Source organism: Lissotriton helveticus, chromosome 6 (assembly GCF_964261635.1).
Source record: "Lissotriton helveticus chromosome 6, aLisHel1.1, whole genome shotgun sequence".
Classification (NCBI taxonomy): domain Eukaryota; kingdom Metazoa; phylum Chordata; class Amphibia; order Caudata; family Salamandridae; genus Lissotriton; species Lissotriton helveticus.
The window spans coordinates 719841945-719855760 of NC_136067.1; the positions used below are offsets into that span (position 1 = coordinate 719841945).

Here is a 13816-nt window from a genome sequence, read left to right on the forward strand (position 1 = left end):
GTGGGGACTCTTGTGATCTCTGTGTTGCATGGGGTACCCACCATATCTTGTTCTGATGTTTGTCTCTGTCATCCCCCTACATAGGCGACTCGGCTTACCCAAACCGGCCCTGGCTCCTCAGTCCCCTACGTAATCCGAGGACGGCGGGTGAAATGCGGTACAATGAGGCACATGGAAGGACACGGAGAGTCATCGAACGTACCTTTGGACTGCTGAAGTCTAGGTTTCGGTGCCTCGATAAGACCGGAGGGGCACTGCCTTACTCACCAGGAAAAGTATGCAAGATCGTGATTGCCTGCTGCATGCTCCACAACCTGGCAGTACGCAATGACATTGAACTGCTGTTGGACCCTGAAGACGAAGGAGTTCCTCGGCCTCCCATCCCACCCATGTCGACTGATGAGGATAGTGGTGAGGAGGAAGGTGTGGACCAGAGGCGCCAGCTCATTGATCGCTACTTCCCTTGAATGTGAGTATCTACCTCTAGTGGCGGTTGACAATGCCTCATGTATGTTTTCTGGTGTTGTGTGGATATGGGGTTATTCAGCTGGGTGTGGTTTGTGATGGTTGCACATGTGTGTCTTCATGTCTTTGGACATAGGAGTGTCCATGATGTGTGTGCTCCCATCCCATGCTTGTGTGATGGTTGTCGTTTGTGTAATGTTGCTGTGCATTGTGTTGTGATGTGTGTGAATCTCTTTACTGACGTGTGTTTGCTGTCTCTGGTTTTCTCTAGGTCACTCCCGCAGCGCCATGATCATGTGCGACTATGATCCCTGTACCTGTTTACGTCTGTATCTGATGGCAATCATGTGAATAAACATGGAGGCAAAACATCATTGTGTGAGTAAATGCAATTTATTGACAGGTTGTGCTTTTGTGCTGGTGAATATATACAAGTAAGTGGGAGGGAGGGAGTTGGAGTTGTAGGTAATGGCAGATGAAATGTCCGTGCTGACACCACATTGGGGGGTGTCAGGCTAGTCCAGCAGACCAGTGGCAATGATTGTCTATGTGGGACAGGATGGTTTGCAGGGTGAATGTCTGGCACAGGCAGTGGCATTGTCAAGGTCGTCCCCTCTTGGAGCGTGTGCCTGGCGCTCCAACACTGCTCTCAGCAACTTCCTGCCTCGGCCGCCCCCTCCGTCTCGGAGGTGGTACAGAGGCAGCTGGGAGGGCAGGTTGGTGATGGGCCACATCCGTCGCCAGGGGCTCAGGTGGTGGTGGCGGCGGTGGAGGCGGAGGCGGAGGCGACGGGGGAGGCGGAGGTGACGGTGGCGGTGGCGCTGACACACATGGTGGAGGAGGGGGGGGGTTGTTCCGGGCAACCCATTCCCTCCACATCGTTGCCTGCTGGCCCATGATCACCAACATCTGGCCAAGGATGCCAGAGATCTCGCGCAGGCTGTTGGTGTTGTCCACTGAGTCCTCGTGAACACGATCAGCGTTTGCCTGGGACCGGTCGTATGAGGCCTGGCACCTGGCAAGAGCTTGTAGGGACTGTGCCACTGGCTCGGGTAGCTGTCCCTCCTCTGACCGGCGGTGTGTGGGTCGCCTGATTGGCAGTTGTCCCGTTGCCTGTGTTTGTGGCCCACTCACCCTGCTTGTGTGTGGGGCCGTTGGACCAGCGTTGCGCGCTGGGTCATGCTGGGTGGCACCGGCAGGAGTCGTGGTGCTCGTGGTAGTGGTGGTAGTGGTGGTACTGGTGGTACTGGTGGTACTGGTGGTGGTGGGGACTGTGCAGATCACAGAGACGGGTGCCGCGGGAGTCACACATGCGACGTTGGTCGGTCCCGGGAGTCCCTGTGAGCCAGATGGCCCTGGCTGCGTGCTTGGTCCCGCTCCATCCTCCGCCCCGGAGCTGCCTGTGTCGTCGTCGGCAGAGAGTCCTGTAGGTGTGGGAGGCGAGGCTGGCGGCCGGGTACTGCTTTCCCCAGTCAGTTGACGATCACCTGAGGGACAAGATCGAGCAGGTCAGTAATGTGGACAGTACATGGTTACATTCATTTGTAGACATTTCTGTTTCCTGTCGCACACACCCCACCCTCCACCACCACCGCCACCCTCCCCGTGCACATGGGGGCCTGTTGGGAGTTGTAGTTTGGGCCTCTCACACACCCCACCCTCCACCACCACCGCCACCCTCCCCGTGCACATGGGGGCCTGTTGGGAGTTGTAGTTTGGGCCTCTCACACACCCCACCCTCCACCACCGCCACCCTCCCCGTGCACATGGGGGCCTGTTGGGAGTTGTAGTTTGGGCCTCTCACACACCCCACCCTCCACCACCGCCACCCTCCCCGTGCACATGGGGGCCTGTTGGGAGTTGTAGTTTGGGCCTCTCACACACCCCACCCTCCACCACCGCCACCCTCCACGTGCACATGGGGGCCTGTTGGGAGTTGTAGTTTGGGCCTCTCACACACCCCACCCTCCACCACCGCCACCACCACCACCACCCTCCCCGTGAACATGGGGGCCTGTTGGGAGCCATGGACATGTTAGTGTGTTGGTGTCCGACGTGCATGGGTTGGGGCGTGGGGGATGTTTCTTCTCAGTTGTGTGAGCCTGACCATGTCGTGCTGATCGTGGTGCTTGGTTTGTACTCACCAGTCTCTTCTCCTTCGTCAAGGCCGTCTAGGCTCTCTGGGTGTAGTATCACCAGCACCTTCTCCTCCCAATCGGTGTAGGGTATGGGCTCCGGGGGTGTGCCACCGCCAGTAAGATTGGCTCTGGCGTGGTTTTTCGCTCGGATGCCCTTGACCCTGGTCTTAAGGTCATGCCACCGCCTCTGAATGTCGTGCTTGGTCCTCGGCACAGTCCCCGACGCATTCACACGAGTGACGATCCTGTCCCACATGTGGTTCTTTTGCGCCACGGTCGTCTGCTGGACTTGGGCCCCGAAGATGTTGGGCTCCACACGGATAATTTCATCTACCATTACCCGCAACTCTGTCTCCGTGAATTTGGGGTTTTTTTTGGGTGCCATGGTGTGTGGTGCTCAGTGTGTGAGTTGAGTGAGTTGGGAGGTGCAGGTGTGTGGTGTGTGATGTGTAGGATTTGTGTGGTGGGTGTTTGTGTGGTAGGGTGGTGGGTGGGTGTCTTCTATGTGATTTTATGTGAGTTAGCAGTGTCTCGAATGGCCCTCTTGCTGGCAGCAATGCTGTGGTGCAAGGGATTGTGGTTGTGTGGGGGTGTCTTTTTATAGTCGTGTCTCGATGGTTGTTGGCAGTCAGGTGGTAGGTGGGCGTGTTGACTTGTGTGCATTATTGGATAATTGGGACGTGTCATGGTGGCTTGTGCTGGGGGGGGGGGCCTTGTCAATGTTCGTATGTTTGCTTAGGACTTGCGGTGCACTTTCATACATTTGTTAGGCGCTAGGGATGTTGTGCGTGTTGGCCTTCCGCCCTGATGCTGTGGTTCTCGTTGCATTGTTTCCGCCGCGGACGTGGATGGCTGTGAGTTCCGTTGTACGGGCGGATTTATCCTAATTGCGGCCACGGAGTATTCTCAGGGATGGCGGTACATGTTTTATTTTCCGCGGTCATTTCCGTCCGCGGCAGTGGTTGTTCATTGGACTCCGTCCGCCGCGGACGGACTTGGTTGTGTTCCGTCCACCGCGGACGGTGTTGGTTGTGTTCCGTCCGCCGCGGTCGGAGTTTCGTGACATGAATATCCTAATCCCAACCGCGGTTTCTCCGCGGCGCTGCCGGGAGTAAAATTTCCCCCACCATGGCGGACAGTACCCATTTCCGTCCGCCATCCTAATCGGCCCCTAGATCTGGATATCTGAGAGTTGTGTTCGTGTTTCAATTGTATACTCACGAAATCCGCCTAAATTAGCCTCCTTCTACCACCCTGTGCTGCTCCGCCGTGAATGCGATAGCGAGCAACATTGCGGTATATATTGGGTATTTAGGTGGTGTCTCATTCGTTAATTAGCGGAAATAGGAAGATGGCCTTAAAAGGCACATCCGTGTACCCGCCTATCATGTTCCTTTACACACTCTCAGTGTGTCATGTATCCTTGTATCATTGGATGATTGCCGGGTTTCTTTGCAGACCAAATATGGAGTGTCCGCTTCCCTACCTATTGCGAGCCCGGACATCAGTACTTGTCGACCAAGGTCCTACTACGCATGCCTCGTTGTTGAACTGGTTTTAAACCAGACGCGCATGCGCCTTTAGCTGTTGTTGTGCCCTTGATTTGCTAATTACCAGCGCATGCGCGGATGCGTCCCACTGATCGTGCGGTGTATCGGAAACACTGTTGCTTTCCACCAACTAGGAATATTGTTTTTACCTCCATTCCGGGTCATTCCATCGGGCCATCATTTTGCAAAAGGCATGCGCATGCGTATCTCGTGTTTAGTGCGCCTTGGTTTACTAGTTACCAGCGCATGCGCAGATGTGTGAATCGCACTGATCTTGTGCGATGCATCTGGATAAATGTTGCTTTACTCGAACTTTGAGTGTTATTTATTACTTATTTACTTCAGATCCGGGGCATCATTTAATCTGTTTGTCATTACAGAAAAATTGAAAAAAAGGGGGCATGTACCCAAAAAAATTATATATATATTAGTACTGTCCTGGTCCATTTGTGTGCGTGTTTTTATTCCTTTTCCATGACTATTTATACCATTCTAAGGGTAAAAGACATATCAGAATCATATTGGTTTTATAGGTTCTTATTTACCCAACCCAAAGGAATGGTACAATGAAATAATGAAATGTTTTCAATTATGGTCCAGTGATTTGGCTCCACGGAATGTCATCATTAAGACCTGCGACATGGGTTCCCAAGCGAAATTCCCACCTTTGTTCTTTCTGGAACAGGCCTGTGTCAGATGTTAGACTTTCAATAACCGTCCAACGCAAATCATTGATACAATGCTGAAATTCCAAAAAATGTGACGCCATCTTGGTGGTCGTTTTTTTACAACGTATGTTGCTTTTATGTTCACCAATCCTCACTTTGACAGGCCGGGTGGTCATGCCTATATATTCCAAACCGCATGGGCACGTTATCATGTGAACCACGTTCTTCGTGTTACAATTAGAGAACTGGCGTTGTTCCCATGATGTGCCATTACTAAAGGTTAGGGTTTTGCTTTTTTGGGTTTGATGACAGCAACTGCAATTGCCACAGGGGAAATGTCCTTGAACCCCAGTCACATTCTGTCTTCCTGTGGGGTTTTGTCGTGGCCTGGTATGTACCAGCATGTCTTTGATGTTTCTGCCCCTCCGGTGTGCAAGCATTGGTTTCTCAAAATCCAGGTCTCCACAGTTCAGTATTCCCCAATGTTTGTTTATGATTTCGATACCTGGTTTGATATGGATGTATATGTCGTAACGCAGATTGGTCTTTTGTTTGATCCCTTATCCTTTGGATTGTCTTCTAGAAGTGCCTCCCTGTGGTTGTTCCTTGCGCGCTTCATTGCTTTTTCAATGGTTTTGACAGGGTATTGTCTTTGTATCAGTTTGGTTTTCAAATCTTTTGCCTGATTGTTGAATTGGTTCAATTCTGTGCAGTTTCTTCGGAGTCGTAGGAATTGACCATACGGTAGATTCTCCCTAAGGTGTCTGGGATGGAAACTATCGTATCGTAACAAACAGTTTCTGGAGGTGGGTTTAAAATGGGTGGTACTTTTCAGCCTTCCCTCTTCCGTGTATATATTCAAATCCAGGAAGACCATTGATGTGTTGGAGATAGTACTGGTGAATTTCAGGTACTCATTTTGGTTGTTGAGCCAGGTTACAAAAGGCTGAAAAGTACCACCCATTTTAAACCCACCTCCAGAAACTGTTTGTTACGATACGATAGTTTCCATCCCAGACACCTTAGGGAGAATCTACCGTATGGTCAATTCCTACGACTCCGAAGAAACTGCACAGAATTGAACCAATTCAACAATCAGGCAAAAGATTTGAAAACCAAACTGATACAAAGACAATACCCTGTCAAAACCATTGAAAAAGCAATGAAGCGCGCAAGGAACAACCACAGGGAGGCACTTCTAGAAGACAATCCAAAGGATAAGGGATCAAACAAAAGACCAATCTGCGTTACGACATATACATCCATATCAAACCAGGTATCGAAAGTCATAAACAAACATTGGGGAATACTGAACTGTGGAGACCTGGATTTTGAGAAACCAATGCTTGCACACCGGAGGGGCAGAAACATCAAAGACATGCTGGTACATACCAGGCCACGACAAAACCCCACAGGAAGACAGAATGTGACTGGGGTTCAAGGACATTTCCCCTGTGGCAATTGCAGTTGCTGTCATCAAACCCAAAAAAGCAAAACCCTAACCTTTAGTAATGGCACATCATGGGAACAACGCCAGTTCTCTAATTGTAACACGAAGAACGTGGTTTACATGATAACGTGCCCATGCGGTTTGGAATATATAGGCATGACCACCCGGCCTGTCAAAGTGAGGATTGGTGAACATAAAAGCAACATACGTTGTAAAAAAACGACCACCAAGATGGCGTCACATTTTTGGGAATTTCAGCATTGTATCAATGATTTGCGTTGGACGGTTATTGAAAGTCTAACATCTGACACAGGCCTGTTCCAGAAAGAACAACGGTGGGTATTTCGCTTGGGAACCCATGTCGCAGGTCTTAATGATGACATTCCGTGGAGCCAAATCACTGGACCATAATTGAAAACATTTCATTATTTCATTGTACCATTCTTTTGGGTTGGGTAAATAAGAACCTATAAAACCAATATGATTCTGATATGTCTTTTACCCTTAGAATGGTATAAATAGTCATGGAAAAGGAATAAAAACACGCACACAAATGGACCAGGACAGTACTAATATATATATAATTTTTTTGGGTACATGTCCCCTTTTTTTCAATTTTTCTGTAATGACAAACAGATTAAATGATGCCCCGGATCTGAAGTAAATAAGTAATAAATAACACTCAAAGTTCGAGTAAAGCAACATTTATCCAGATGCATCGCACAAGATCAGTGCGATTCACACATCTGCGCATGCGCTGGTAACTAGTAAACCAAGGCGCACTAAACACGAGATACGCATGCGCATGCCTTTTGCAAAATGATGGCCCGATGGAATGACCCGGAATGGAGGTAAAAACAATATTCCTAGTTGGTGGAAAGCAACAGTGTTTCCGATACACCGCACGATCAGTGGGACGCATCCGCGCATGCGCTGGTAATTAGCAAATCAAGGGCACAACAACAGCTAAAGGCGCATGCGCGTCTGGTTTAAAACCAGTTCAACAACGAGGCATGCGTAGTAGGACCTTGGTCGACAAGTACTGATGTCCGGGCTCGCAATAGGTAGGGAAGCGGACACTCCATATTTGGTCTGCAAAGAAACCCGGCAATCATCCAATGATACAAGGATACATGACACACTGAGAGTGTGTAAAGGAACATGATAGGCGGGTACACGGATGTGCCTTTTAAGGCCATCTTCCTATTTCCGCTAATTAACGAATGAGACACCTCCTAAATACCCAATATATACCGCAATGTTGCTCGCTATCGCATTCACGGCGGAGCAGCACAGGGTGGTAGAAGGAGGCTAATTTAGGCGGATTTCGTGAGTATACAATTGAAACACGAACACAACTCTCAGATATCCAGATCTAGTGTGGAGTCCAACAGTGAGTAATAGGAGTAACAGTACTGAAACCACTTCTTTACCCTCACAGATTGTGGATCCACCTACCTACCCTGATGTTTCTGGATATGCTCATGACGCAATTCACAACAGTGACTATGAGTATGTCCAAAAGAAAAAATATATACTAAAAACCTTCTAGTGTGTCTTATATGTTGTGTGTTATGTATGTCCCTCTTTTTTACAGGTCAATTTGACTGTTTGGGGCTCCAGGTGACTGCACCTGTCTGAGCCAGTCCTATTTGAGAACCAAACTAAAAGTAAATTTTTCTTTTTTTCAGGGCATGCAATTGCATGAACCGAACATACCGCTGTAGGCACATTGTTAGCCTTCGTGAGATTATTATCACTTTTTGATAAGTAGAATAACACTTTTTAAATAGAAATACGTGAGTAGGGTTGGGAAGTTGTGCCCCGTCCTGAAGAAGGAACACCAGTTCCGAAACATGTCGACGCACACCAGAGGTTATGCCCCTAATTAAGACATTGAACCTCGTTTTTGCACACCTTTTTAATAGCACCAGCTAGGGGTATGGAATAAAGTTTTTTCACGACACCCACTAGCCAGGTACTTTTTAAATTTTTCACTACACCCTTCACTCACATTAATCCCCTCACGTGCACTCAACACACACCACACATAGTCATTAATTGTTAACGCTCCCGCGTAGTCGCAGGTCGTAGCGTGCCGCATCCCCTTAGCGGGGTGCGAAGACCCCGATGATGAAGCATGACACCAAGGGGCCTGTTGGTGTGTGAGGGGTATTTTACACAACACTGAGTGTTCCCCATCCTTGTGGTGCACACTGGAAGTAGGATTCTCCTTGTTTATTTATCAGTGCCTGTGGAGTAGGAATCCTATCTTTTTACTCTACCTCCCTTCATTGTTATTTTAGTTGATCAGGAAGCATCTGAGTGGTTCCAGGGTGGTAGCGGCCAGCATGACGTGGGTTTCTGTGAGGGTGGTCGGTCCTAGGAGGGAGGTGAAACAGTAGCAGAGGCAGGTGAACGGTCCAGCAGTGGAGGGGGAATATGTGAGGCTGCAGTTGTTGTTGCGTCCGGGGTCCAGGGAATGGAGATCTGCGGTGCTGTACCTAAGGAAGCCCTTGGGGGCTAGGGTTCCTGGCGCTGGGCGCTGTCCAGGCACAGACGGGTGCAGACGGGTTTGCTTTTGGCGCACCATCAACGTGACCGTACTGCGGCTCACATTAATTGGTCAAGAGGGGTGCTGGGGAGACGGGAAAAACAGCACAGGGGGGCAAAGGCGAGGCAGGAAAGGTGGCACCGGTGGGGCACTGGAACCTGGGCCTGGAGTGTAGGGAAACAAGGAGTTGAGTCAGAGTCTGCTGGCTGGTGGGAGCTGTCCAGTGGTCCTGCAGAGGGAGGCTGGCAGCAAGGAGAGCTGGCACTGACCTTCACATGAATAAAAAAGCTTTTTTCAAGATATTTTGGAGGACCCTGCAGTTGCACTTCACTTTGTGCACATACACATCTGTACACTTTTTTCCCTAATGCTGCACAGCATCTGTAAAAAGCATTTTTGTTGATACTAAACAGCAGCATTAAAAAACATTGGCAATAAGTCTGCATTGACCGGCAAAAGGCTAACGTGTTGGCTTTGCCAATACTTGCTACCTTATGTTCCTAATGCTGCCTTTATGTTCAGTGAGACCAGGTCTCGCAAGGACAGTGTCAGGGGTACAATAATGCAACGCATAGGTAGCAGTAGATATCCATGTGACCTCTAATTGGCCTCTGTGAATGAACCTGCATTTCTGGTCACAGAATTTGTCAGACACTTGCCATAGTGTGTCCTATGAGCAGCCATTTCCATATATCTTGTCATCTCAACATACAATAAAACCATCTTGGGCAGCGAAGCCATCCATATACAATATGTTGTGTTTTGGATCACATTCCCCGTGGCTCACTGTCAAGGTCATGACCACCTCAGGCTCAGAAATTCCCCGAAGACATGACGTTTCACATGTGAATGGCTCAGTAGTCACGTTGACGTTCCCCCTGTCCAGACTCTCTCTGATAGGGCCAGAAAGGGCCCTGGCATGACCGCTTCTTAAGGGACAAGGTCATAATAGCAGAAAAGACCTTAAAAGAGAAGAGGGGTCTGAATCTTTTCATTTCTCTTGTTCTTGTACCAAAATTGAAAGACGAGCTTTGAAAGACGCAGAGCGCGAGCAGGGTAGGGTTCGCGCCACAACAAGTCTATCCTTGGATTGAAAACAGTCATGGAGGGTGGGCGGGGTGAGGCAAGAGGCCTGTGTGCAGTCTGCCAGAGGTTGGGCCGTCGTTAACCCGGATATGAAGAGCAGCTTATTGACCCTAGCGGCTGCTGTTGGTGATTACAATGGGAATAAGTAAATACGACGTGGATTTTTTTTATTTGAAGCAGGTTAACTTCGGTCCGAGGAAAAAAATAACACCATTGTCTGATACAAAAGATTACAAATGTGAGAAGGCTAGGAGTGTGGAGAGATATTAATACTACTCACGGACAAGTAAAACAAGCATCAATAAAGCCAGAAGGCCGTGCTCTGTCATTTTCTGTTTTCTTCCGGGAGGAATTTGTGTTATGCACTGGTTGCATCCATACACACAGACTGTAAACAAGTACCTACTTGCAGCATAAGCATGGTATAGAGAGACGCTGATGAAGACAAGGAGGGGACTCCATGTTGGGTCTGGTGACAGTGTCTTTTCTGTTCCCACCCTTCTTGTTACTTTATCTTTAGGCTTTTGGAAAGGAGTAACTCTCATTTTAACAAGCTCTAAAAGAGGAGACAATGGAAGAATAAATGCTGCACTTATATCTACACAAATCCATGACAGAGCTGTTTTCTATTCTTGGTTTATAACATTTTAGGAACAAAAGGTTTGCAGTTGACAGACCCGGATGAGTCATTCACCTGCAAGAGACCCGGATGTGCATTAACTGCGCATTTTTCAATTCCGAACAAAGTAATGTCACACCCGTGTTTTTGTATGCCACTATTGCAACTTTAAGCCTCAATAAACCTGCCTTCAATTGCTTGCACTCAGCGCCTTGGGAAATTTCCCATCCATAACATTCTGCATTTTTTGAGGTTTGCTGTCTCTGTAATAACTGCTGAGCCCAGACACTGTTTATGACTAAACACATTCATTTCAGGACACTGCTGCCACTGCACTCTGTAGCACAATTGTTCCTCACAAAAAGACCATGCTATGGTTTTACTACTTACAACAAGGGGTGGTGATGGACAAGAGTCTCTGAATTAAGCAGAGTACTCTCACCCAGTCAAGAGATCAGGGCTAGATCCAACACCGTTTTTTAGCTCATTGCACCATCCCAGTTTCAGAACCTGGCTGTATGCAAATTAGTCTGTCCCTGGCCCAGTGCATCATGGGAACAGGGCAGACCAGACTACAAAAGCCAATTCTTACACTGGGAAGGAAACAAGCTTCCGGGGACCGGTTTCTGCCATTTCAGGCGTCTTCGGCCCGGCTTGCTTGAATCCTGATGGTGCAATGAGCAAGGGACTCACATCTGAGTATACCCTTCCACGCTTAGGGTGGACAAAATTATTTACAACAAGGGGTGGTGATGGACAGAGTCTCTGAATTAAGCAGAGTACTCTCACCCAGTCAAGAGATCAGGGCTAGATCCAACACCGTTTTTTAGCTCATTGCACCATCCCAGTTTCAGAACCTGGCTGTATGCAAATTAGTCTGTCCCTGGCCCAGTGCATCATGGGAACAGGGCAGACCAGACTACAAAAGCCAATTCTTACACTGGGAAGGAAACAAGCTTCCGGGGACCGGTTTCTGCCATTTCAGGCGTCTTCGGCCCGGCTTGCTTGAATCCTGATGGTGCAATGAGCAAGGGACTCACATCTGAGTATACCCTTCCACGCTTAGGGTGGACAGTGGTCTGCTTAATTCAGACACTCTGTTCATCACCACCCCCTTTTCTGAATCATGGTTTTACTACAACACATTCTACAGAGACATTTTAAGGTTTGGGTAACGTGGGCAATTGCCCATGACCCCCACCTTCCAAAGGGTCCCCTGGAAAGGGAACTTTCTATCTATCTGATCTCTGTCTATTCTCTTTCTCCACCTAAACATCTGCCTATCTCTACCCCCGACAGTGACTCTCTAACCAACATCATCTTAAGGATTTGGGGGTCACTATCAAAATATATCTAATCTGTTTTTGATGAATACTGTTAAAGTTTAACATATAATTTAGTATTGTTTGGCATCATGCAGGCTTGAAATAGCATGAAATGGGTAATACAATTTAAAATCGGTGCGGTTGTAGGGGCCCCGCAAATATGTCTTGCCTAGGGCACCAAGAACCTTTAAGACGACTCTGATTCTTTATCGTTTTTTTTCCAGGAAGGAACAAGCTCTGGATTCGAAGGACGCAATTATACTCCACCAGTTTTCAAGGCCAAATACGGGTGTTCCAAGTTTATCGCCATTCTGCCTGAAAATTGAAACATATTTAAGAATGGCTGATTTGCCTTACCAGGTAATGTTATTACTTAAATCCTTACCTGTGCTAAGAAAAGTTTGTTTCATGAGGATGGATTGCCAAGTACATATACGTTTGTCTATTTCACACAGTAGAGTTGTAAGTTGACAGAGCAGTCCATGCCTTTGAACTCACTATATTCCATTCCAATTTTCCTGCTACAAACCACAGTAAAATATAACTTTAGCTCAATTGGGGCGAATCAGGACTACAACTCTCAGAATGGACTGGGGTTGTTAATACAATCCCAGGTCTGAAACATGGGGGTAGCACACATGCACAGTAGGAAAAGTTTTAAAGTGTTTCTAAGTGTAGTATTTTGTACAAGAAGGGTACTCCTATGGTAGACTCAGGCATGCACCCTAGCACTATGCCGCTAGGTGTGTGCCTGGCGCACAGTTGCTGAAATCAGCACCTGCACAAAGGATAGGGGAGGAGAGAACCATATCTCTGTAGCGATGGCGCTCTCCGTCTCCCTCCCTGTCAAGCAATGCAGCACAGCAGTTTTGGTTGCTTCGCTGCGTTCCATGGCTTTTATGTAAATCTAGGCCATGGTGTCCCGAAAGATGTGGATTGGTTTGGTAGTCTTAGCTGTCTGGGCACTCGTGACACAAGTTGCTCTTTCATTGATCCTTTAGTCCTTTAGTCTTCGCAAAACCTTTTGCTTCATATGAACACTTTGATGATGACATTTGATTTGCAAAAATGTTTTATGTTTCATGTCATGTGGTAGGAAAAGTGGCAGCAGCGGTAAGTCCACTAATCACCACTGCCGCAACCTGCTTTGATATGTATTAAAAATTGTTTGAAATTGGTATACTGATGTTATGAGTGTTGATGTTACCGGTATACTCTTCCATATATTGGTCCTGGGTGTAGGACCATTAAAGAGGGCTGTAAGTAATAAATCCTCTGGACCCCAGGAGCAGGCTTGTCCATTAGCAGCTAAGCTGCAATTTAGTTGATGTGACATACTTGATTTAATAAAGTGAGCATGCTAAGAACTATTATTTTGCATAATTTTCATGCTGAGCATGACTTAATAGTTATCATTAAGGGGCCGATTATGATGGCGGACGGACCTGAGTCCGTCCGCCACCATAGAGTAGGGGGGAACGTACGCATGGGCAGCGGCGTTCCCCCCGTGAAGATTAGGATGTGACCGCCGGGGTGGCGGTCACATCCTCTATCCTTAACATTGCGGCGGGTGCAGCTTCAAGCTGCACCCGCCGCAATGTTAAAAATGCATACATTGCATTTGTATGCAGAAAGCGGCAGGCACCGCGTGGTGCCTGCCGATCTCTGCATACAAATGCAAGGGGGTACCATAGGTACCCCCCATGTGCACCCCCTACCCCCCTTCACCTAGGGGCCCCGCAACGGGCCCCCGCAGTGAAGTTCGACATGCTTTTCCACGGCGGAAAATCCGCCGCGGAAAAGCATCTTTTCAAGCACCGCCACCATATTAGAGCTTTTCCGCCGCGGTTGTAAGCCAACCGCGGCAGAAAAGCTGCGAACGGAAACCAGGACCCACCAGCCATCCTAATGTGGCGGTGGGTCTTTGGTGGGTCCGCTGCGGTTTTTCCGCATCCTCTGGG

The 13816-nt window shown here is 48.3% G+C and overlaps 1 protein-coding gene across 1 annotated transcript in view; it reads left to right on the forward strand.

The window, feature by feature from the left end:
* FAXC (failed axon connections homolog, metaxin like GST domain containing) overlaps positions 1 to 13816 on the forward strand; it is a 341056-nt gene that overhangs the window by 68288 nt on the left and 258952 nt on the right. The window contains exon 2 of the mRNA XM_078648216.1: positions 12080 to 12215. Within this exon, the coding sequence (XP_078504342.1) occupies positions 12080 to 12215 (136 nt within the window). The remainder of the gene's footprint in view (positions 1 to 12079; positions 12216 to 13816) is intronic.